At 41.5% G+C, this 26579-nt stretch overlaps 1 protein-coding gene across 6 annotated transcripts in view; it reads left to right on the forward strand.

The window, feature by feature from the left end:
• The window catches only part of LOC118896920 (myb/SANT-like DNA-binding domain-containing protein 3), a 166893-nt gene that overhangs the window by 28019 nt on the left and 112295 nt on the right, over positions 1-26579 (forward strand). For 5 of the 6 annotated variants that reach the window (XM_036855555.1, XM_036855552.1, XM_036855554.1 and 2 more), the window contains one exon: positions 6380-9024. The exons of the other annotated variant lie outside the window; for it this stretch is intronic. In XM_036855555.1, the coding sequence (XP_036711450.1) occupies positions 6380-6789 (410 nt within the window). In that variant the 3' untranslated portion in view covers positions 6790-9024. Of the gene's footprint in view, positions 1-6379; positions 9025-26579 lie in introns of those variants that run through there. 6 annotated transcript variants of the gene reach the window in all.

Below are 26579 nucleotides of genomic sequence, written 5' to 3' on the forward strand. Positions count from 1 at the left end.
TCTTGCTGGGGAAGAGGTTGAAAACCTGCTATAGGGTTATGGCTCACATTCCACTGTGTGTATTTTGACACACATGGACTCTGTGTGTGTGTGTGTGTATGTGTGTGTGTGTGTGTTCAGTTATTATCTCTACTAACTTTATCTCTACTATCTCTCTGTCTCTACTGTACTGTCCAGTACAGTAGCCACAAGCCACATGAGGCTGGTAAGCACTTGAAATGTGGGGAGACTGAATTGAGATGTGCTATAAATGTACACACTATATCTCAAAGATTTAGTACCAAAAAAGAATGTATCAATAAAATATCTTACTAACAATGTTTATGTTGATTAAATGTTGAAATGATAATACTTTAGATATATTGGATCAAAAATATATTGCTTAAATTAATTTTACCTCTTTTTACTTCTTTAATGTGCCTATGAGAAAAATTTTTAGTTACGTATGTATCTCATATTACATTTCTATAGACCAGCTCTGTCCAAACACCTTACAGAGTGCCTGTGACAGAATTAGGTGCCGAAAGATTTGTTGGCATTTGTTAAACAGGAAGGAGCCTGGCAGATTCCACTAGAGGCCTCCCTCCAACTGTTTCTTGTGTGAGATGGCTTCAGCTGTGTCATCTATTTTTTTTTTTTTTTCAGATTCTTCAATAATCTAATGTTCTATGCCCTTAAGGCTGTTAGACCTTAAGGTACCCGGGTCTGGTTATGTCCCAGTGATAACAGAGGGCCTGTTGCATGATGTATGCCAAATACACAGTAAAATCCAGAAATTCCAAGTGCTTCTTCATTTGAACCTATTTGGCTTCTCTCCTTTGTAACAGGGGTTTGATTTTCCCAATAATGAATGACTTAAAATAAGGTGATTAAAAATTCCACAGAGTCTCAAGATAGTGAACAAACACTATTTTAAAATGCCCTCTGAGCCTCAGTTTCCCCTTCTGTAAAACGAAGGAGTTGGGTTTGAGTTAGTTTTGCAGACCATACCACGGATGGGTGAACTAAATTTGCTGTCACAATCCCCAGCAGTGAGGAAGTGAGGGGAACCCAGCTGCAAATGTGGATGTGAGAGTGGGGTGGAGGGTTGAGCCAGGGCAGCAAATGGCTGGAAAACTGGCCTTCAAGAGGTCAATGTCAGCTTTGAACTTTCAAGCCTCAAAAGTATGTCTTTGTCGTTTGATCTGATGATTTGGTCTAATATGATTGTCTCTCATTCCAGTGTATGTACTCACTGTAGATTTATGTACAGAACTAAATATCCCATTTATTCATGTATAAACCATAATAAAACCAGTCAGATATCTCCCCTCATCAGCAGATCTTGCATTGGAAAAGGAAAACAAATATACAAATTTCAGCAACCTCAGAAATTTCATTAAACCTGCATAGAGGCATAGTTCATTTTAGAGTTCAATTATACGTTCAAGGAATCAGTTCCTATCATAAAGACAACTACTGTAATGTCTGTGCCGTGCAAAATTATCCCCATTTATTGTGGTTCAGCTGCAGACTCTACTGCCTCTGGTGAAGGCACTCAGCAAGTTCTTTTCACAAATAACACCCTTCAGGACGGCCCCTTCCTGTTTTACACAGCATTGTCTCAGAACTTGTGGCCAAAGTAATTCAAAAGCAAGCCAACGACAAACAGGGACTCCTGAGGCCAGTGGTACTAAACTCACAGGCCAGAAGGGGACCCTGTGACCTCTCCAGGAGCTGCCCATTCATAAGCTGACAAAATGTAACCTCTAAATACAAAATTCCAATTATCAAAAACAGCTGTGTCATCTTGATCACCGTCCCCTGCATGCATATTCTTAGCTTTGTCAATGACTTGCTCAAAATGTACATCTGTAGTTGAACACAGTAGTCTTAAAATTTAACACTTAGGAATGTATTTGTAAAAAACCAGTATTTTACCTTTAAATATATTAAAACAATTTATACCCTGTAGATTTATGATCTGTGATAATTTGCCTTTGACACTTATCTTCCATTATCTTTGGGGAAGAGGTTTGCAGAACAAACTAAGGGAGCCAACAAAATTTGCTAGGGGTGGCCGGGAGGGAAGGATGGCCAAATGTCAAATACACTTAGGAAAACTAAGCTTTCAGTAGTACTCAAATATCTTGAGAGAACTTACACTTAATTCATATGCTATTATTTCTTTACTATAAAGCTATAATCCAGTAACACAGACATAGGTATGCAAAGCTATATTAAATAATGCAAACATTTCTTAATAATTTCCATTATTATCACTGTTTAGTCCAATCCTATTCTTTTGGGGGTGGGAACTCCAGTAGAGGGGACTGACTTATATTTTTACCAGTCATGGCACACTAGCATCATTGGTCTGGAAAAGCCCTTTTTTTGTTTGTTACTTACACATTTATTACTTTTTTATCCCCATTCACCACTTTCATTCTTTTCTCCTGCACCTTAATCATTCTAAGGTGCTTGTGTATTCTCTCACATGTTCTTGAAAGCATGCGTTGGTGTTTGTGCATATATTTTAAATTTACATGGATTAAAAATTGTGCAGTAGATACCATTCCTTTTCCTTTTGCTGCTTTTCACTTAGAATGTTTTAAATATCTATTCCCATTGCAGTGTGTCAGTCTAAGTTGTTTCTTTTTTTTTTTTTAAGGTAAATCTTTATTTATTTATTTATTTATTTATTTATTTTTGGCTGTGCTGGGTCTTCGGTTTCGTGCGAGGGCTTTCTCTAGTTGCGGCAAGCGGGGGCCACTCTTTCATCGCGGTGCGGGGACCGCTCTTCATCGCGGTGCGCGGGCCTTTCACTATCGCGGCCCCTCCCGTTGCGGGGCACAGGCTCCAGACGCGCAGGCTCAGCAGTTGTGGCTCACGGGCCCAGCCGCTCCGCGGCATGTGGGATCTTCCCAGACCAGGGCTCGAACCCGTGTCCCCTGCATTGGCAGGCAGATTCTCAACCACTGCGCCACCAGGGAAGCCCTAAGTTGTTTCTTTTAGTTGATGGATAATATTCCGTAGTATGCATCCCCCACATCTTACTTATCCGTGTTCCCAGTCCATCCTGTTTCCTTTGTTCTGCTAAGAAGAGCTGAGCTTCAGCCTGTACACAGTTTCCTTCCCATCCTTTTACTGCCTTAGTAGGTTTTCCCGATGAGCTTAAACGTACTCAGATTGCCCAAGTGGAAGAACACCCCCTTGACTGTGTTCTCTGTTCCCAGGAAAGCTTTTAGGCCTTCCCATCCATTTTGCACAAGATCGAATTGTTTTCTACTTCAGGTGAGCTTTGTTTTACCTGGGAGAGATATTACATGGCGTGTGTTTGCAGAAGGTTGCCATGCCCAGGATAGTCTTTCTCTAATTAAGAGGAGATTCTCCCCATCTGAACACTAGCTTCCATTCATTGGAGCTAATATTTGTGTGAAAGTTAATTACTCCATTGAGCTTTTCTAGTTTTAAGCCCCAGCTTCTGCCAGAGTCTTAAGAGGCCTGGCTTTTTAAATTTAAAATGCATTTGTTAGCACACATTTAAACTAAAAAAATTAGTTTTAAAGTAGAGTCATTTCTCTGCTCCTGGATATAAACATGCTGTCTTCATGTTCACAACTCTAGAGAGAAATTTGGAGATCAGAATTTAGGATATACACGCATATTCTTAATAATAGATGGTTTTGTAGTTGATACAACTTGGAGATTGCATTTTAAGGTACATAAGTGATCAGCTGAGCAAGTGACGCAGTGAGAGGCCAGGTGTTGTAGTAGCTGAGCTTGGATTTTGGAGTTGTGCAGACCTGGATTGGAGTCCTGGTTCTTTGAACTAGCCAAATGACTTTAGATGTTGTGTTTGGTTTTCTATACTGATACCTCCCTCAGAGGGTTGCTGTAAGGATTAAATGAGGTAATGCTGCAAAGCACTAGCCTAATGCCTGGTTAGCTACTCAGAAAATGGTAGCTGCCGTCATCATCATCATCACCCTCACCATCATCAAAAGGCTCCTAAAACCAAGAATTACTGAGATAAAAATGAGCATTTGGATATTGGGAGAGATGAGTAGCATTGTCAGGGCATGAACTTTAAAGGCTCAGAGGAGTATTCAGAACTATCCTCTGGAATGAAATCAAAGAGAAAAGAGGCTAAAGGTACCAAAACACATCTAATGTGTCCAGTCTTCTTTGAAGACAGTTTCAGATCTGAGACTAGAAAGGAAACGGATGAGGTAATCCTCTTTGCATCTGATCCCATCTGAGGGATCCTATTCTCAGTGCCAAGCCTTTCCTGTTCCTTTGTCCTGTGCCTCAGCTCTCCACTCAGAACACTGTTCTTTCTACACAGTTGTGCTGTGTTGAGAGGGATGTGACCTACTGCAGCCAATTCATCCTGCACATGCTTCTTATATGCCTAGCAGTGTGTCAGGCCCTGTTCTGGGTCCTCCAGGAGGATGAACTAGAGGCAGTCTCTGTCTTCAAAGTAATCAGAGACCTGAAGGGGAGGTAGTTAAACCGCCAGTTTTAACAAGTGCTCTGCCAGAGGTAGGTTTAGGAATCAGTGGGAGCATGAAGGAAGGACATCTAATTGAGGCTATAGCCGCTGGATTTGGGAAAGATTCCTAGGGAGACATTTTCATTATCTCTGGATGACAGAGAGGTCCTTTTAACCTTCTCTTTCAAAAGTAAGGTTTTTACCTTTTCTTTTACCTTAATTAGGGACTAGTTATGGTTGTTACCTAACCCCTTGGAGTGAAATAATCTAAATAAACAGCAGCCATTTTCCTTTTATTAACAGACTGTTATGAGTTAGGTTTCCCCCAGTAGCCATTAACATTCCCAGCATCCCATCTTCTGGAATAATGGAGTGGATGTAATAATGTAATCAACTCTGTTAATAAATTGATATTATTTTTCTCCAAGGAGATGATTCTCATTATTGGAAATACAAAGCTTCCCAAGAAGGCATTGGAGTCACAGCTAGAAGACTCCATGGGTTAGTGGGGTTAGTGGTTTCCTTATTGAAACTTCCTAATTGACACTTGTATCATTGCCCAATAAAAATACTAGTGCAAACATGGCACCACCAAACGTGGCATCCTTTTGTATCCATAAGCTCTTTTCCCCTTTTGTTCAAAGCTTCAGCCCATAAATATTCACTAGGCATCCACTAGGTACCAAGCAAAATAATTGGTGCCCGAGGATAAAAGATATGATTAAGGCATGGTCCCCAAATAATACTAGAATGTGTTAAGTGCTGTAACAGAAGAGTATGTACAGAGAAAGGAGAGGGCTGAGGTTTCACAGCAAGTGGCATTGATCCTGAATGAAGTAGGGGTTATGCGGGAGGTTGAAAGGGGAAACTGGAGTACGAGTGTGTGTTTGAGTAAGGGAGTGGGGACAAATAGTGAGCCCAACTTTAGCTGAAGGAGCAGTAAGACAGAATTATGGGAAAAAAATAAAGATTGTGGTAGGATTGGAGGATACACAGGGTAATTTGAAGAGTAAGGCAAGGAAGATAAAGGAAGGTCGGAACCAGATTATGAGGGTTACTTAGGGTGGATTGAAAACAGAGCCAAAGATAGGAACCCCAGGGGAAGATTTAAGTGTGAGTCCTGACAGGAGACTTAAAGAGCAATCAGAAAGGAGGCTGTAGAAAACTTAGGAGAGAGCGATGGTTCAGAAGCTAATAGAGGAAAGAAATGTCAAGAAGGATTGTCAAGTGCTAGGGAGAAGTTACATACGAGGGACGTTGGAATGTGTCTTTGGGATCTGAATATTGACCCCCAGATGGCAGTGCTAGAGGCAACAGCCAGATGTAGGAGACTGAAGAGAAGTCTGAGGAAGTTAAGCCAGGGCGTGTAGGCTCATCTTTCAAGGAAGAACCTTTGTTAAGATGGCTATCCTGGGTAAGGGTTAAGACCTGTGACCAGGACCCACAGCAAAGGTGCCCTTGTGGAGACTGAACTTCAGTGTTCATGGCTGAATGAGAATCGGAGAGGGAGATAGACTGCGGGAGAACTTAATCTGAAAACCCACTGCTGGCCTCGTACTGTGGTCTTCTGCTCAGTGGGAGTCGTGCACATGTCATGTTAGGATTTATATCCACATAGCCAGGTCTCCAATTCTTGATAAGCGCAATCTCTGACCACTGTTCCCGTAGTTCGAAGTGCCAGAAATGACATAATGAAACCCTTTATCGTTACTTCTTCAGGGAAAATTACTCTCGATTTATGGGTTTTTGAGAAGTCAGGTGGGGCAGGGGTACCTGTGAACATGCAGACCAGAGCAGATGCTACTTCGGATCATCCTGTCGTGGGGGACCCTGTCATTTGAAATAGGATTGATTTACTCTGTGCCTGTAAAATCTTTGAACATGTTTTCTGCTACTGTTTTTCAGAATCATTTGCTGTTTCAAATAGAGAACTGTGCGATGATGAGAAAGAGTTCATACACTTCCCAGTATGTGAGGGGACCTCTCAACCTGAACCCTCGTGTTCAGCTGTCAGAATAACAGCCAATAAAAACTACAGGAGCAAAACCTCTCAGGAAGGTGCTTTAAAAAAGATGCATGAGGAAGAACACCATCAACAAATGTCCATCTTACAACTGCAGCTGATACAGATGAATGAGGTGCATGTGGCCAAAATCCAGCAGCTAGAGCGAGAGTGTGAGATGGCAGAGGAGGAACACAGGATAAAAATGGAAGTTCTCAATAAAAAGAAGATGTATTGGGAAAGAAAACTGCAAACTTTTACCAAGGAATGGCCTGTTTCCTCATTTAACCGGCCCTTTCCCAATTCACCCTAAGACGGTGGGGTGTGGCTCCCTTGTAATTAATCTGTGTTGGCAAAGAAGGTCTGGAACACGAACTTGCAGTCGGTAGCCTGTCACAGAGCTACAACTAGGAAGATGAGAGTGTTAGTAGTCACTTATTTAAGAATACATTCAGGTAAACAGCTGCACCCTATGTACCCCTGAAGTGGCAAAGAAGCTGTTAGAGTCTTCTGAAAATTATCACTATGAGTGCTATCATTCTGAATGTAATGTCTCTTAATTAGAATTCATACAAGAACCATGTGTGAATGTTGTTGTTGTATTTTTTTAATCAAATGCAAGTGTGACTATAAAGGAGTGTGGCTGGGTTTTGTGGGTTTTTGTTTTTTTTTTTAAATAGACATCAGACCTTGTCTATCCAAATGAATGCCCTCCCATTGAAAGTGGCTGTCCTGGGAGGACACACGTTTCTCCAGTGGTAATGCTGTTACTCAGAATTTGCTAGAGGTCTTTTGGAGCCTCCACAAGAGCTATAGCACACTTTTCATTTTTTCAGTGTCATCTTTGGAGCGTGGATTTTCTGTTTTTAAACGGCCGAACATAATGGAAGGCTGTTTTCTAATGTGGCTCATAGACTGCCTTTTAAGGCCTTCCTTTCCCCAAAGAGGAGTTCCAAATAATGTCTCCAGCAGGTGTAGCTTTGTTGGAACTAAGGATGTGACTACTTTGAGGGAGAAACATTCGTTTAGAGCTCTACATTCTGTCATGCTTGTTTTATTAAAAGACAAGACTTGTGATTTTATAGTCACACTGTGTATGTTTTTTAAAGGTGCTGCCCGCCTCCACTGTGCTACAGTTTTTGGCTTCCTGCTGTAGTTTCCTACCGACTTTGTACTACTGAGTAAATGGTTGCCCTTGTTTTTAATCTTTAGCCGCCTAAGGAAAGGCCCTGCCCTCGCCATGCTCCTGGTGCTAGCTGATAGTGATGCTACATAGTCTGCATAGTATGCAGTTAGTATTGAGCTTTTTCAGAATCCATTACCAATATATTTGGAAACGTGGATTGATAAATGGATATTTTGACTGAGCTGTGATATAACTTCTCCTGTAGCCTAGTGAGAAAAACAGTCTTGGGAGTTGGGCATAACAGTAGCTGGAAGAAGCAAAGTGACAGTTAAGTGCCAAGGCAGGTCAGCAATTTCTGAGAATGAAAGTTCAAGGCCATGTGGTGGGGAAGGAGCAGTATGTGTGACAGAGGCTATATAGGGAGTGCAGGACGAGGAGTCAGGGCTTGAATTCTGAGCTCGGCTCTGTCTCAAGTGCTATGTGACCTTAAGTTACTCCATTTAGTCTTTGGCCCTTGTGTTTCCTGTCTATAAAACAGGAGAGTTGGTCTAGATGATGGTTAGAATCTGCTACAACTCCTTGACTGTGATGTGATCTGCACAGTCTTGGATGAGTACTGCTAACATCATAGTTGTCCAGAGGGCGTGGGTCAACAGGGAGAGTTTACTGCAGTGGCTAAGCTTCCTTTCTTTCATAATTTTGGAATTTGGGTCCCGGGGTCTGTAAGTTCAGTAAAGTACATGTATACTAATACATGTACTGCATAAAACTTAAGTGGATATCAATTTATTTTATACACTGATCATATTTTAAATATCTTAGAGGAACTGGTTATTTGAAGGTACCCTGTGAAGACTAGTCTTCTTTCAAAGGAAGGATGCTTTTGTAAGGATTTGTGTTCTTAATTTAGTTTTTACCAAATGGACGCTTTAGAGAAGCAGCATCTGGAAAAAGTCCCAAGCTTAACCGATTTATGGGAGACAGATTAGGGCAGGGAGTGGCAGGTCCTCAACACAGATGATGTGAACTGAGAAAAGTTTGCCTTTGCTTCACCTATTGAGCCATCTGGAAATCTTAATATGCAGATTCTGGTGGGGGGGCCTGAGATTGTGCATTTCTCACAAGCTCCCAGGTTATACCAGGTCTGCCTGTCTGGCCACCACAGTTCTGTGTAGCAAGGTTTTAGAGGACCCTGTGAAGCTTTTACCTATCCTCAAAAAAACAAAAAACAAAAAAACAACCCATTGGGTTAGGTACATTTTTGTGTACAGCTTTGTGCCGGATATTATTCCTCTCCCAGAATTAACCACCTAATCACACAAATAACAATGTAGAACAACACAAAAAATGCTCACACACATAATGGAACTATAAAAGCATCGAACTAATTCCTAACTGAACAAATAAAGGATAATTAAACCAGCAGGCTAAAGCACCTTGTTCTACTGTTAATGGTATTTATGAGTTTATAACAGTTTTCAACCTTGAGTATGCATTAGAAACAGTATTTTATAAAAAATTAGTCCCGCTGGGTCCCACTCCCAGGGGATTCTCATTCAGTTTACCTGGGTTGAGGCCTGGTCCTCTATATTTTTTGGAAGCTTTACAGGGGGTGATGATACCCAATTGGGATTGAGAACCACTGGTGTAGAGTTCACAAATGTGTCTCATTTGGTCCATAGTCCTGTGAAGTCCTGCAGAAGTGAAGAAATGATGCTCAGAGAAGAACCACCTGCACCAGGCTGAAAGCTAGTAAACAGCAAAGCAGAACCTCAGTCCTAGGTCTCTAGACTCGAAAACAAATAGCCCCACCTGCCTCCCCCCACCCCATCCCTCAAAGCTATATCGTGGATTTGCTTTATCCTGAGAGCCAGATCACATCTACAGGATACTTGTAATGCTTCCACTCATGAACAGGTACATCCCAATTCATTCCACTTTTGAGTAGTTCCTTACCTGAGGTGGAAATGCAATAATCATTTCTTGGTGGGTGCTGTAGAGAATTGACTGATAAATACTAAGACACAGTTCACCATCCCCTGACCTGCCAAATCATGGACACAGCCCAGTAGGGGATGTAAGGCTTGTACACAGCTATCATGTACTTGATCAGGCACGTCTTCTAGAGCATTTGAAGCTCAGCAGAGAGTGAAGAGACTTGAAGGAAAGCCTAGAAGAGGTGGCATTTGAGCTAAATCTTTAGAGTTGGTATTTTGGTAGGTGCAGATTCAGAAAGGAGAGGAACTTCACTAGATGCAAGGTCCTGTTGAAGATTCAAGACGGTGAGACACATAATTGGGAGGACATGGGGGAATTTCCAAATTGGGCAGTAACATGATCAAAACTGTGCTCCAGGAGGAAGATTAGAAGATGGAATTGAGTTTAGAGAAGACTGGAGTCCAGGAGATGAGGTAGGAGGGTTTGGTTAGGATGAGATGATAGGAGGACCTAGTAAGAAACGAGGGAGACCAACGTGAAGGGCGTTGCCGAAGTGGAATCAGTCAGGCTTGGCAGCACATTGCTTTTGTTGGAGGGGATGGGTAAAGTTTTAAAGCTAGATGCCGGAAAGAATGATGTTGATTGAAATAAAGAACGGATGCATTTCTGGCTGACGTATCCTAGGAGAGGCCTAGACATGAACTAGTGCAGTTGCTCCCACCCATTCAGCCTCAGACACCAGCACCTCCTCCCATCTCCTCTTTGGCTGTCACCTCTTTGCTCTGACTTCTGCCTCTTCAGCCTCCTGTGCTGCCTCTTGCACCTGTTCATCTGACGTTTTAACTCCTCCCTGCTGTATCCTTGTCCCCCGACTCAATTTGGTGCTCCCTCTGCCATCAGTACCTCCATTGCAGCTGGTGGTGCATCAGTCACCATCTCTTATAATGGCTTCACACTTGAAAGAGCAGGAAAGACTATAGTTGACGCTTAACAACCTGGGGGCCAGGGGTGCCCACCACCCCCAGCTGTGGAAAATCCCCTTACAACTTTACAGTCAGCCCTCTGTATCTGCAGTTCTGCATCTGGGGATTCACTCAACTGCGGATGGTGTGCTGTAGTACCCATTTATTGAAAAAAAAATCTGAGTATAAGTGGACCAGCACAGTTGAAACCCATGTTGTTCAAGGGTCAACTGGATTTCTTTTTTTATTTTTTTAAATATTTATTTATTTTGGCTGCGCTGTGCCAGGTCTTAATTGCAAATTGCAACATGCGGGATCTTATTTTTTTATTTTTTTATTTCTTTTACTTGTGGCACGCGGGCTTCCTAGTTGCAGCATGCATGTGGGATCTAGTTCCCCGACAAGGGATCGAACCCAGGCCCCCTGCATTGAGAGCGCGGAATCTTACCCACTGGACCACCAGGAAAGTCCCTCAACTGGATTTCTTTATCTTGAGCTTCAATTCTTTTCTAGCTGGCATCCACAAATTTCAGGGTATTTTTTAAGTGTCCCATGTGTAAAGGTACACTGGCTGAGAGGGGATGTTAATTCCCGTGTATCCCTATTACAGCCTGTTTCCAAAAATCAAACATAGAATCCTACCTTATTGTGCATTAAAAATCAGCAAATATTTTAGGAACTTTTCGGGGAGAATCTTAAAATGCATTGGCTTTTTTTTTTTTTTTTTTTTAAGAAGAAAGAGAACAGAAGAAGAGAGGTATGTGGGGCAGTGCATTTGAGTTGTCAACAGCTTCTGCAGTGTCAGGTCAATTACATCAGCACTTGGTCTGGACCAGGGGAAAGGAATGGTTTTGCCTCCTGGGAATGTCAGAAGGACCTGATAATTATATTTGGCAAAGCCAAGAAGAGTGGCTCTGTAATGTCATTGCTAAGAATTACCCTTTTAATAGTATCTCTGGATGTCTGAGCTGTTCAAATGGAATGACACTTCTTTTCTGCTGTGGCTTTCCTTTCTGTTGGGCTGCTTCCCAGCTGGTCCTCTTGTTCTTCTTTGCCCTTTTCTATCTTCTGCCTTCCCAGCCCTGTTTCTCCAACCCCTCCTTCTGCACCCACAGCAGTTTCCACTGTCCCCCCTTTTACAGTTGGAGTCATGTGAGAATGTGTGTAAGGGAGATACTGGCCCCAAACCAGCATATTCAACATGTGGTATCAACAAGGTGAAGTGTAGCCTTGGACTAGACAAAATATCGACCATCTGCTTCCTTGCTGCATCCGCTACTTTTGTGTTGGTGGGACTCAGAAGTCACGGAAAAGGTCACCGGTGATTCATGTCTGCAACAAATTCTTTTCTAATTGTGCCGTATATTATGCCCTTCAATACAACTTACTAATCTCTGCCTCAGTTTTTCCATCTGTGAAAGTGGTGTAATACTTATCTACCTCCCTTGAATGTTGTAAAGATTAGTCTATGTAAGTAAAGCACTTTTGAAATAAAGAGTGATGTAAAGCATTTTAATATTATTGTTGTCGTTGTGATATGGACGCCCCCCTGTAGAGATGCTGCTCTGTAGGGGAAGTACCCTGTGGATACCATGGTTTAGGAACACCCAGTACAGAAAACTTCCATAACAGATACAAGAGTGATTTCTTGGTGTGTGTGAAGGTTTTCAACATAGTATTTCCTTAAACAGCCCTTTGGTTCATTTAGAATGAGATTTGATTATAGAAGAGTGATTTATGTAAGATTTTTAAAGAACATATCTATTGAGCCTTTATTACCCAGTATAATAGGGTTTGCAAGCTGATTATTATCCTAACAGTGCAGTTTGTCAACATTAGGTGGAAAACTTCCATTTCTACATTATCCAGATGCCCAGATTGTGCGTGAAGGTTTTTTCACTCTTGATACTGATTAGAGTGGACAGAATGGGGATCCTGCTACTTCTGAGTGAGGGGATCGCAGCTCCAGTTCCACTTGCAAAATATTCTCACAGCACCTCTAGTGTGGGGGGAAAAGACTCACCATGTATGTTCATCGGAGTAGGGGGTTCTCTAGCCATAAACTTGGGCTCCCTTTCTTAACTCCCGATAACTGCTAAGAGATTTAATTAGGTTCTGGTCTGAATATTCTCTTTTGTGGGTTTGTTGGGGGGAAATAATTCCAAACCCTGTTATTTAAGAAATTGGTTATTTTTAATCAAAAGGACACCTGTTACAGTGGAACGACTGTAAATAGTAGCAGAAGTTAAGGTTCCAGTTCCTTTTTGTCTCGTCATCTGGTTTAGCTTCCAGAGTAACCAAGAAGGAAACTCACACTGGTGCTCTGCTGGTGAGGTGCATGTGGCTCTAGATTTTTATCCTTGAGTCTCAAAGAGTTTTTGGATGGGCTGGTGTTACACTTTCTGCAGGAATGGAAGGTGGTCACTCTAGTCACTCAGCCTTTGGGAAATCTGGGGGGCTGCTGGGGCCCATCTGCTCTCATGTGGTCACACTGAGCCCAAGGCTGCAGGGGCAGGAGTTGCCCAGGGGAACCCCTTCTCATGGTGATGGCAGAAGTACAAGAGCGCAAGCCCACCTGTGGAAGCACATTTCAAGTTTCAGTGTCATATCTGCTAATATCTCCTTGGCCAAGGCAAGTCATGTGGCTGAGCCAAAGGTCAAGGGGAGGGAAGTAGACGCCTCTTAAGAAGGTGAGGGGAGGGTGTGAAAAATTTGAACAATAATCTCATTTACCACAGTGTCACAAGTGGGGAGGCAACGAGTGGAATACCAAGGAGTTGAGATTACATTATTAATCGAGGAACAGAGAATCTAGGGGGGAACTGCGTCCCTGTTCCTTCCTCTCTTTCTTTGTTTGGAGGGGGAGGCTTTAAAATAGTGATAATAATAGAATATATGTCATAGGGATGTTGGATTAAATGAGCAATATGTATTTAGTTATATGTATTTAGAACAGAGCCTGGCACACAAACACTGTAAGTTTTAGCCATTATTTTTTTCTCTTAAGGTCATATGGCTTCTAAATGGGCCAGGGATATTTGAACCCAAGTGGCCTGGCTCTGGAGTTCATGCTTTTAAGAATCAGAATACACAGTGTTTCTATTCGGAGCCTGAGTTCACATCTTTGCTTTGCAAAGAATGTGGCCTCCTGAATATTAGATCATCATCTGTAAAATATTTTCCAAGATTGCTATAATGATTACATGAGAATATACATATGAAAGGGCCACATAAACTATAAAATCAACCCCCCCCCCTGCAAATCCCTAAACCTTTCTTCTGATATTCTGTGTTACAGGACAGTCCAAGACTCTCTGCTCCCATTACAAAACTTCACCTTAATCTCTCCCTCCAGCCTCCCCACTCTGTGACAATCCCTGAACTCACTTATCATCTTGGTTTCAGAACCAGGCTCTGTGAAATTACTTCTGTTGATCCCTCTGCCTGGAGTGCTCTCAGCCTCTCTACAACCCCTTCCCATCACCTGTGCTGCTGAAGTGTCACCCATCCTTCAAGGTCACGTGACACCAGGACACACTCCTGTAACCTGGGCTCTGGTCCCAGCTTTGCTGGTAACTCATCACTCTCTGGATTAATATAATTTCCTTGTGTGTAAATTAAGGGTGTTGGAGGAGAGGATGTCTACATTTCCTTCCCTTGTTCTAATTAGTCTAATTCTGAAGTTAAACTAATCTTTTCAATTTACTGCATGTAACACAAGTTTTCAATGTAGCATTCTCCTTAAAAGATAATGTGCACATAACTGGAATTCTAATCATGCATCCAAGTGGATCAGCCCCAAGGTTGAAAGTCCTATTTGTGAAAGTTATTGATATTAGCATAACGATTGTACTTAAACTGTTTCTAAAACAATCTAAATATAGGCAACACAAGAATTTCTATATAATGGGCACAGAAAGGTTGTTGCTCCCCAAAATGTAATTTTCCCAATAAGTTGTAACTGGCTGCTATTTACTTTAGCTCTTTTAAATTGCCCATTTCTATAAATTATAGAATACTTCTATTTTACAGATTGCCCTATTCTAAGGCAATAATGTGCCCAGAATATGTAGATTTTTGTATTTGCTTTTAAAACTTTATCAGTTGATTTCAGTAGATGATATCTGTTGTAAACATCCAGGGCTGCCTGAAAACCTGCTTCAAATGGAAGGAAGTTAGCATTTATTGAATATTTTCTATGGGTGCTAAGAACATTCATCTATTATCTCATTTTATTCTTAAAATACTCTGTAGGAGTAGGTAATATTATCCATATTTTAAAGATAATGAAATGAAGCTTGGAGAGGTTAAGTGTCTTATTCAAAATCACATACCCAAAGTTTTGGAGATGGTTGTACAACAATGTGGATAAACTTAATGTCACTGAACTTTACACTTAAAAACAGTTAGAAGGGTAAATTTTATGGTATTTCACCACAGTAAGAAAAATAATCACATACCTAGCTTAACTAGATTTAGATCCTGAGTTAGTATGCTTTGATTAGTCTGCTTATGGCTGGTTATGATTATCAACATCTGCTAGGACTGATGAGCCAGAAACAAAGAGAAGCAGAGAAAAGCTAAGTGAGGTTAAAGGTATTAGCAACGGCAAAGGTGGTACCCAATTCTGTCTGACAGCAAGCTGAGAATCAGTGACCAAGGCAAAAAAGAGAGGTCACCCATCAGTCTTGCCATTTAGTGCTTCTCAAACGTTAACGTGGATAAGAATCACCTGGGCATCTTGTTAAAAATGCAGATTCTGATTCAGTAAGTCTGGGCTAGGGCCAAATTTTGCATTCCTAACAAGCTTCCAGGTACCAGTGGTATTGATGATCCATGGACTAAACATTGAGTAGCAAGGATTTTAGATCACAGGAACTTCCAGGGCAGCTCTCTAAGTGTTTCAGATCCCTTGCATCAGAGAATCTGGGGTGCTTTCCCAAAGCAAGTTCTGCGCCCCTGCCCAGACCTACTGAAATCAGAATCTCTGAGGGCAAGACTGGGAATCTAAACTTCTAACAATCTTCCCTGTTGCTTGTTAGGTGTAATAAAGTTGAAGAACCACTGCTAATAGGACATCACCATAGTATGATAACAAAAATCACTTTATTTCCATTCCCATTACCAGTTTATAAAGTCTTTTTATATCCTGTTTCTCCTGTGCCTGTACAGCAGGATAATGAAGGCGATACAATTAGCCCCACTTTGCTGATGAGGAAACGGACATCTCCGGTGGTTAAGTGCTAGACCCAAAGGTCTTCAACTCCCAGAAAGTTTTCTTTTTATTATTTCATGGCTCTTTCTCCCACTTTACCATATCTTCACTTATAGTCCTACCCAAGTTAGAAGTTCTTTTATGTCTAAAAAGCTTTGCAGAGCAATTTTCTTTCTATGATGCTTTTAAAGATTTCAATCTAATTTAGCATATTAAGAAGCACAGTTTATGCTTATAAGCATGAAGCTATCCAAGGTCATGGCAAAAAAAAGTCTGAAGTAATGAAATAGATTGCATTGAATTTTTTAAAAATCCTTTTTTTACCCTTCACCTAGATTCACCAATTGTTAACAGTTTGCTTTTCTCTCTCTTTGAACCACTTGAAAGAAAGTTGCAGACTTTGACACTTCACCCCTAAATTCTTCAGCATGCATATACTAAGAATAAGAACATTTTCCTACGTCCACAATCCCATTATTACACTGGAGAAAATTAATATTAACTCAGTAATAGCTTCTATATGTAGTCTACATTCAAATTTATCCAGTTGTCTTAAGAATGTCTTTTATTGCTGTTTATTTTCTCAGATCCAATCAAGGTTTATTGCGTTTGGTTGTTTTGTGTCTTTAGTCTAATTTAATCTAGAAGAAATCTCTCTCCTTTGTTGTTTTTCATGACATTAAATTTCTTATAAAGTCCAGGCTTCGTCAATGTGCCCCACATTCTGGATTTATTTGATTACTTCCTCGTGATTAGATTCAGGTTAAACTTCTTTGGCAAGACTATCTTATAGATAACGTCATGTACCTCTCTTTACATAGTTTCAGGAGCCACATGGTCTAAAGCTGCCCCACCATTGGTGAGGCTAAATTTGATCACCTGGAGAAGGCAGCATCTGCTAGATCTCTCCATTATAAAGTTACTTCCTTTCACTCATAGTTAATTAGTTATATGTGGGGTGATAGTTTAAGTCTCTCTGAATATCCTGTCCCCAGCCACCTTTCACCCCATGGTTTTAGCATCCATCAATGATGATTACTCAAATCAATTATTTCATGGGGATTTCAAAATGGTGATTAAACCAATCTTGACCATTTGCCAGCATTTATACAGAAAGAAGGTATGCCAGGTTGGAGAAAATCTGAATTTAGGTCACCTCAAGTCACGCCTGGCTACTCAGAAAGCATAGGGTCCACTTTGCTCCAACTTTCATAAGAGGCCATCTCCCTTAGAACTCCCGAGCCAGAGGTGAGTAGTAGGAGGTGTTGTTTTCTTTTTCCAATGCCAATAAATGCCCACCTGAGAGAAAAGGCTCCTGAGTTCCTTCTAAGCACGCCTACTCCAGGGTTCCTCTCGTGTCTGCCTCTGGTGCTGTCCATCTCTCCTGAGCGCTACTGGGGAAAATCATGTGCTTTCTCTTCCTTTATCATCAATGACCACTTCACAATTTTCTCTTCCTTCTCAAATCTGACCCCAAATTGCTGTGTAGTAGGGACTTGGGGCAGTAATCCAATTGAAAGGGAGGGGTCGGGGTCCTTGATCTGAAGTGGTATCTGCTGTATATATTGCATGTCAGAAGTCAGTTTAAAGAGAAAGTAACTTTTTACATAAGATTGAGAGACTGCAACTGCCCACAGCAAAGATGGTAATGAAGACTGGGGTGGAAAGGCTAAGAGGGAGCTGATGGAGATTACAGGGGCCCAAAGCTGCCTTCAGCTACCTTTTGATGCAGCCACTCCCCCACCCACTATTCCCACTTCACCCCTTTCTCTTTGGAGAAAGAGACCCTGAAGCCAAGATCCAGGATGTTCCTCAGTGTCTCAATACCAATACCATACCTACAACCCCCAACCCCACCCCCATATCAGCCTCCACTCTTCACTCTTGTTTCAAAGAAGAAAGTGTCTTCCCTCAAAAGTCAGTCCCTCCATCCGTGCTTTGAATTCCACCCCTCCTTGTCTTCTCAAGAATCTTACACATCTGATTATCCTTTTTCCTGTGTTGTGTAGTCAACTCCCCCATCCCAGGATCTTTTCCATCATTGTTTAAGTATTTTACAGTCTCATCTTGAAAAGTCCCTCCTCCACCCAGTCACCTCTAGCTTTGTTTCTGTTCTTCTCTTCACAGCCAAGCTGTCCAAACGTTCTGTCTCCACTTCCTACTTCCTACTCATGTCTCAGGAGGCTCCAATCTGGATCCTGCCCCTACCACTTTACCAAATGGCTCTTGCTAAGATCACCAATGACTTCAAGTGACTCTATCCATTGGACACTATTCAGTACCCGTCTTGCTTGACCTTTTAGCAGCATTTGACCAGTTAGCCATGTCCTCCTTCTTGAAACATTTTTGTTCCTTGGTCTCTGTGACCCTGTTCTTTCCCTGGTTTTCCTCCTAATTTTCTGGCAGTTCTTTCACATTTCCCTCCATTGGAATTCCTCAGGGATTCAGGCTAGACCCTCTTCTAATTTTATGGTACAGTTGACCTTTGAACAACACTGGGGTTAGGGGGACCAAACCTCCTCACAGTTGAAAATCTGAGTATAACTTTATGGTTGGCCCTCCGAATCCACAGCTCTGTGTTGGAGGAGCCAACCAACCTCATATGGTGTAGTACTGTAGTACCTATTTATTGAAAAAATTGAGTGGACCCTTGCAGTTCAAATCCATGTTGTTCGAGGGTCAACTGTATCTCATAAGTTGTCACACCCACTTCTATGACTTCAATTAATTTTTTCTCTGATGACTCCCACACTTACATGTCCATTGTAAATCTCTTATGAGCACCAGACTTATACATCCAACTGCTACTGGATGTCTTGTTACAGATGCCTCAGTGGCCCCTCAAACTCAGTGTGCCTACAACTGAGCTCCTCATCCTCTCTCCAAACTGGCTTTTTCTCCAGAGGTGGCTATTTTAGTAAACACCCTTGAACCTAGGGATAACCATGGCTTGATATGTTCTCTCCCTCAGCTCCCACATCTAGCCAGTCATCAAATTCTGTTGATTTTACCTCTTTAACCTGTCTAATTCATTTACTTATCTCCATCTTCCCTAGTTCAAGCCACCATCATCACTCACCTAGACCACTAATAGCTCTCCCATGATTTTCTTGGGTACATTTTGCCTTTCCAATCCATTCTGCACACTACAGCCCAAGCTATTTTTCAACAGTGTCATTGAGATACAATTAACATACCTTACAGTTCATGCATATAACCAAGTAATCTTTTTTTTTTTAATTGAAGTATAGTTGACTTACAGTGTTTCATAACCAAGTAATCTTTTAAAAACATAAATCTGAGCAGGTTATTCCCCATTCATAATCTTTGGATCAAATCTGAATCCTTATTCTGTCTTAAAAGGCCCTGTGTGGTCTGGTCTCTAACTTCATCCTTTGTGTCATCTGACTCCTCACTCTCCAGGCTTCAACCACAGCTGCCTTTTCTCTGTTTCTTAAACTTGCCCTATTCTTTATCATTCTTACATGTTGAACTTTCCTCATAGAATACTGTTCCCTCTCTACCCCCCTCTAACTCTTCACCAGTCTCCCAGGTTTGGCTTAATATCACATCTTAGGGAAAGCTTTCCTTGGTACTAGTACCCAATCCCTAGGAGTTAGGGGTCCCTGTCTGGTGCTTTTACACATCCTTTGCAAAACCCTTCATAATTTTAATTGATTGTTTAAAGCGTGACTTCCTGTTAGACAATAGGACAGGGACTGTGTCTATCTGATTCACCTCTGCATCCTCACTGCCTAACACGGTTGCCTGGCACATAATGGGCAATCTCTATATATTGTTGGATGAATGCGGCTACTGTCACTGCTTTCCATGCCCTGCCCTGACCCCTGCTCCCATTGTTGTTGAAGTCACCACTATCAGAGCTGCCCAAAGTCTCACCACTATTGTTCTGCTTTGAGAGAAACAGCTTTAGGATGTGGTCTTGCTGTTTCACCTTTACAACTCCCTTAATTAGGAACCCAGATTAAGTGCCAAGTCTAACTATGTTGACCCTGATGCTGAGTCCCAAGGCCATCAGACTGTAGGGAATAATTTTCAACTGGTTGCCAAGGGAGAAGAGTTGGAAAACCACCGACTCAATTCAACTTCACATGTACATGTACTGATGAGTTGCTGTATACAGTAATGTGTGCATGGATACACGCATTTAAATGTGCATGTACAAACACAGGGTCCAGCTGTCACACTCAAATATGCAGACATACACACTCTCCCAGAGGCAACCTTATATATACTCATTCCCTACATATGCACACAGAGAGTAAAAGGACATATGCTTGGCACTTATGCATATGTACAGAGGCAAGCTGATATACTCATTACATATATATATACACATAGGCAAATGACATATGCTCAGTACATATGTGTACATACAGAGTCAAGCTGACATACTTAAACATACACAGTGGTAAAATAGAATTATTTAGCTCCATTTGACTCGCTCTAATTCCTCCGTGTACTTAACTCCTTGCTTTATCTCTCTTTCATGATTCTTAGCCCAATGGATGCCATTCTCAAGTTCCCAGGCTCTTGCCTGTAACCTCGTGTCTCTTCCCTTTGACCTACCTGGCTAACTGTCACAACTTTCCCCTCCAGTAGCTTGGCTGCCCTTGCCAGTCACCAGGCTGCCCTCCTGCAGGTCTCTCTAGTAGCCAGCCAGGTCAGATGAGCTCTTTTGACTGCTGACTTTAACTCTTAAGGTGACCATAGGCTTTGGAGTCAGACAGACCTCGATTTCAGTCCCAGTCCTACTGCCCACTAGCTGTGTAACCTTGAACGAATAATTAACTGCTCCAAACCTCAGTTTTCTCATCTACAGAATGAGGATCATATTATAATAGCACCCTCCCCATTAGGTTTCTGGGTGCATTACATTAGATAATACAAGTGGCGCTCTTAGCCTAGTATATAAATGCAGTTAATGGCTATTGCCACTCATAACAGCTAACATTTATTTGCTTACTATGCCACTACTACCTCTAGCCAATTACTTATTGAATACTTACAGTGTACTAAGCATTGTTCAAAGCACTTTACCTATGCAAACCCATTTTATCCTTACAACAACCCTATGAAGTACGTAAAAATTCTGTTTCCATGTTACAGATTACGAAACTGAGGTCCAGAGAATTGAAGTAACTTATCCAAGGTCATTAAACTAGCAAGTGGCAGAGTTATGATGCAAAACCAGATGCTTTGGTTCCAGAGCTTACACTCTTAATTACTATGCTATACCTCTTACTGCAATTTATGTGTGATTGTCTTTGTCAGAGAAGCTATTTCTTTGGTACAATCCTTTATGAGTTAAACCCTTGGAGAAATTTTTGAATTGCAGCTGAAAATTTCCATTTGCTGAAAGATGGAGAAAATCTTCATTCTGTATTCAGCGCAATACCGAACAATTGAATGACAAGAAGACCTGCAGGCAAAACCCAGAGATGCCTCCTCAGTCTCTCTACCCACTCACAGGGACTGTTTGGGTGAGAAGCCTTTCAAATCGACAGAATTATAGTGCTGAAGTCTCTTTTCCTCAGGCAGAGTAAGGCTACTCTTTGAATTCCCATAGCACTTTTTTGTTCAGATGTCTGTAACCCTGGCCTCCTTGGCTTCTGCCCATCTACAGAATTGAGGACCATTAAGGCCATGTGGGTAACAAGAACGGTGCCTTCAACTGGAGTGGTAATTACAAGCAATGTAATCACAATAATCCCTGCATGTAATCACAAGAAGCTCCAACAAAAGTCTCCTGACGCGCTGGCAGGGGGCTCAGGATGACTTGTGCACACCCCTTGGTGGGTGCAGTATTAGTGGTGCCAATCTTTGCTCCCTCTTTTTTTTTTTTTAATTTTTATTTATTTATCTATTTATTATTTTTGGCTGCGTTGGGTCTTCGCTTCCGCGCAAGGGCTCTCTCCAGTTGCGGCGAGCGGGGGCCACTCCTCATCGCGGTGCACGGGCCTCTCACTATCGCGGCCTCTCCCGTTGCGGAGCACAGGCTCCAGACGCGCAGGCTCAGTAGTTGTGGCCCACGGGCCCAGCCGCTCCACAGCACGTGGGATCTTCCCAGACCAGGGCTCGAACCCGTGTCCCCTGCACTGGCAGGCAGACCCTCAACCACTTCGTCACCAGGGAAGCCCTCTTTGCTCCATCTTGTGTCGGGTGATGATGCTTCTCCACCTGCTCAAGCTCGTGATGTGGTGGGGTTTTGGAGTCAGATGGGGCCAGGTGACTCCAACTTCCTAGCTTTGTGGTTTAGGTAGGTTACTTAACCTCATGAGCCTCGGTTTCCTCATCTATAAAATGGAACTAATACCTACCAACAGGGTAGGTGGGAAAATCAGTGACAACAAATAGGAAGTGCCTGGCAGTACCTGGGATGTAGTAGGTCTTCAGTGAATTATAGTTACTATTGTCATGGCTCAACCCAACAATTATTCTCTTTCACCAATATTATTATGGGGTCTCTCTGACTAGACTATTAGTTCTGTGAGAGGCAGAGACTTTGTTTTGTTCACTGTTGTTCCTCAGCATCTAGAACAGTGCATAGTCCATAGTAGGTGCTCAGTAAATATTTGTTGAATGAAGTTTAAAGCCGGTTGATCTTGTTCTCTGTCCCCACTATGCTGGCCAGCATTCAGACCCTCTTGTTCACAGGCCCTTTGCTCTGACGTTCCCTCTGCCTGGAACAATCCTTCTTCACCTAGTTAACTCCTACTCATCCTCCTGATCTTAGCACAAGTGTCACTCTTTCAGATTTTGACCTTCCCTTTCATAGCCTCTGTCAACATTGTTGCAATTTTACTTTTATTCGTATAACTGTTTGATTAATATTTGACAGTAAGCTTCATAAGGACAGGAACCAGATCTGTTGTTCCCATCACTGTATTTTCAGGGACTAGGAGTAGACTTTCAGTATAAATTTGCTGAATGAATGAATGACTTTATCCATTCTTTCCATTTTTTTGTTTTTTTGTTTTTTTTGGTTGTTACTGTTGTTTTTGAGGCTTGTGAGATCTCAGTTCCCCCAACAGGGATTGAACCCAGGCCACGGCAGTAAAAGCCCGAAATCCTAACCACTAGGCCACTAGGGAACTTCCTACTTTTTTCATTTTTTAAAAAGACCCCCCCCCCCCTCTAGGAAGTGGGGTCCAATTTCTTGAGTTGGGTCAGAGGTCAGTCCCAGGCTTGCACTGGGGCTGCACCATAAATCATTCCAGTGTTTCTGGACTGAACTCAAGTACTGTGATCCTCTCCTACCAGGGCCAATTTGTCAGTCCCAGAGTTCTCATTACTGCTTATCAGGGCTTCATTATGCAGCTAGACCCTCCAGCAGGAGGTCCAGCAAGGCCTGAATTTTGGCTGGGTTGGGAGTGTGAAGTAGGATTTGCCATTTACTCCTCCTCTCCGCCCCCACTCTATGTCTGTTTAGTGTTTATCACACTGAGTTGTAATGATTAATTTTTAGATGTACGCCCTCCCCCTCCCCCAGCAAGGAAGGACTATCTCTTTCCCCCAGAGGCTATTGTGATGCCTACCATGCAGCTGATGCTCACAAAGATTTCCTGAAGGAATGCAGTGTTTTCCATGAATGAAGCTTTACTGGGGAAAAAACCAACTCACAGGAGAGGGCACTACCTCTGGCTTTTTTTTTTTTTTAAACCTGAGCCAGTAAATCTCTTTTAGTTTAAGTTAATTCGGGTTGTGTTTGTTTTCTGTTACTTGGAACTGAAAACATTCTGATAGCGCATAACTAACGGTGTTCAAGTATGGGATCTCTGATAGATTATTGTTAAAAAATGTTCATTCCATAGTCACTCCTTCTTACCTCCATAAAAAGAATAGACTCCTCTACCCCTATGTCTTTGGGCTCAGCTATGAGACTTGCTTTAGCCAGTGGGATGTTAGCAGACATGTACAAACAGGGGTGTGAAAAGTGCTTGCACAATTGGGCATGCCCCTTGTACCACTACCACCTCCATAAAAAGAGGTTCCCCCAGGTAGCTTCTGCCCTTTCAGCTGGGACCCCAAAGCGAATACTCCTGGAGAAGATCAGAACTCAACCTGTACACAGGAGCCAAGACAAGCTGAACCTGCAGTTTAGAGCAGAGCCATCCAGCCAAGCCTATAGTCAAGCCCCAGCCCTATGAGAAATGAATGTTTACTATAGCACATTGCTGACATTTTGTGGTTGTTTGTTATGGAGCAATAACTGACTAATAAGGTTAGGCCAGGGGTTTCCAAACTGGCAGTGCATGTGAATTACTTAGAGAACATTAAAATAAATAAGGGATACTTGAGCTTCCCCCAGAATGTCTGGAGTGGTATTCAGAAATCTATATTCTTTTAAAACTCTCTGGGTGGTTTTTATGTAGTGAGTCCCCCACTCTTTTTTTATCTGACATTTTGGGGTCACCAATATTAAAGCATGTGATGGGGGTTCTATTAAATGACCACTAAGATTTTTTTAATTTGGGAGGTTGGGATTGACATATATACACTAATTATGTATACAACAGATAACTAAGAACCTGCTTATAAAAAAATAAAATAAAATTCAAATTAAAAAAGCAATAAGAATTTTATTGAGTTATAGTTGATTTACAATATTAGTTTCAGGTGTACCACATATGGATTCAAAATTTTTATAGATTATACTCCATTTAAAGTTGTTATAAAATGTTGGCTATATTCCCTGTGCTGTACAATATATCCTTGTAGCTTATTTATTTTATACATGGTAGTTTGTACCTCTTAAGATCTTTTTTCGTCTCTGAGACTGGATGATTGAAGTCAGAGAACTCCTGTTTCTGAAGTACAATCCTTTTCAATTTGAAAACTTTTGAGAAATCTGTGTTGAATTTTTCTTAGCTGATTTAGAGAAAGATGCAGAAGTAAATTAGCTGTGATTTATGGCCATAGGAGTTTTGTTTTTTATTTAAGGATTGTCTCCTCTTAGTATTTCTGCCTGGGCTACGGTTAGCAGTCAATTGAAAATTAAAAGCAGACTGGGGCTGGGAGAGTCAAAACACATGGCAGGAAAAAAATTACTGGTGAGGTCAAGTTTAGGGGAGAAGCTGCTGAAGGAGTGGTCTGAGAGGAGCCTTCAGCTGTGGCTTAGCAGTTAGGAACCTGAGATCACACCTGATGCAGAAGCCAGTTGAATTTTAGCTGAATAATTGCCATGCCACTGCCCAGTTTAGAGGTTTGAGGCAATCTTAATAAAATGTTACAAATGTGAATTTATATAAAAAGCATGATAAAAGTATAATTTAAAAGAAAATAGCTTTTTAAAGTTATAACAATAAAAATTTTCATTGACAAAAATTTGAACAATATAGAAAAGTATAAAGAACAGGAATCTTTTATTTGTAAGCCCACCTTTCAGAGATAACCACTGCTAATATATTGCTGTGTATTCTTCTGAACGTTTTTCCTATGGATGTGTACACACACATGCCTATTTCAGAAAAATAGGATTTTCTTATACATACTCATTAGTATCATTTTTTTCCATGTCAGTAAACACTAACCAATCATCACTGTTAAAACTGCATAATACTCCATCGTACAAAGAGGTACCATACTGGGACTTCCCTGGTGGCGCAGTGGTTAAGAATCCGCCTGCCAATGCAGGGGACATGAGTTCGATCCCTGATTCAGGAAGATCCCACGTGCCATGGAACAACTAAGCCCGTGCGCCACAGCTACTGAGCCTGCGCTCGGGAGCCCGCGAGCCACAGCTATTGAGCCCGCGCGCCTAGAGCCCATGCACTGCAACAAGAGAAGCCACCGCAATGAAAAGCCCGTGCACCGCAACGAAGAGTAGCCCCACTCGCTGCAACCAGAGAAAGCCCTCGCGTGGCAACGAAGACCCAACGCAGCCAAAAATAAAGAAAGAAATAATTAAAAAAAAAAAAAGGGGTACCATACTTTAGTTCCCATAGATGGATATTTAGATTATATTTACTATTATAAAAAGGCTCTGGTGGATATCCACACAGACATTTTGTGTACTTGTCCAGTTATTTCTTTAGGCAAAATTCCAATATGTGGAATTGCTAGATTAAAGGATAAACATTTTAAAGGTTTTGATACATAGTCGAATTGCCCTCCTCAAACATATAAATTAATAGTGCTAGGTTTTGTCATTTCTTTTAAGTCTTGTTAGTCATCAACAGGAAAAAAAAGTTTTGTAGGTTTAATCTGCCTTTTACTAGTAGTGGGTTTAAGTATCTTTTCATACATTTACTGTCTGTATTTTATGTGAATAAGACATTAGCTTCCCATTTTTCTACTGTATCAACTTTTTCTTCCTGATTTATATTAAGCATATTGTCTCCTATTTATATTGAAGACATTATCCCTAATGTGGCTTTGCTTGTAGTGGCTTTCCACACATTCAAAAATTTTGAGTCAAATTTATCAGTTTTTCAATGAGATTTTAAAATTCCTTCTGAGGTGAGAGGCAGCATAATAGAATGAAAAAAGTAGAGGAATTTCAAACAATTCAGTCCATACTCTTACTGCCTGTGGCTGGGTCTCATTTTGCACAATGTGGTAGGAAGAGCACTGGATTGGGAGTCAGATCACTTTACCTCTCTGGGTCTCAACTTCCTCCTCTGTAGAATGGGGATGAGAATGAAAAATCCCTTGCAGGCTGTAAAAAAGAACTGGAGGGGATTCATGTAAAGTACGTTGTCCAGGTCTCGTATGTAGCAAATCCTATCTAAATATTAGCTATTATTAGGGGGAGAGGGCAGTATAGAATTTTAAAAACTATTTTAAATTCAGTTGGCGTTTGTGGGAATAGGGTGGGGATGAGGATACGAGTACTTTAG

The sequence above is a fragment of the Balaenoptera musculus genome, chromosome 6 (genome assembly GCF_009873245.2).
Source record: "Balaenoptera musculus isolate JJ_BM4_2016_0621 chromosome 6, mBalMus1.pri.v3, whole genome shotgun sequence".
NCBI lineage: Eukaryota > Metazoa > Chordata > Mammalia > Artiodactyla > Balaenopteridae > Balaenoptera > Balaenoptera musculus.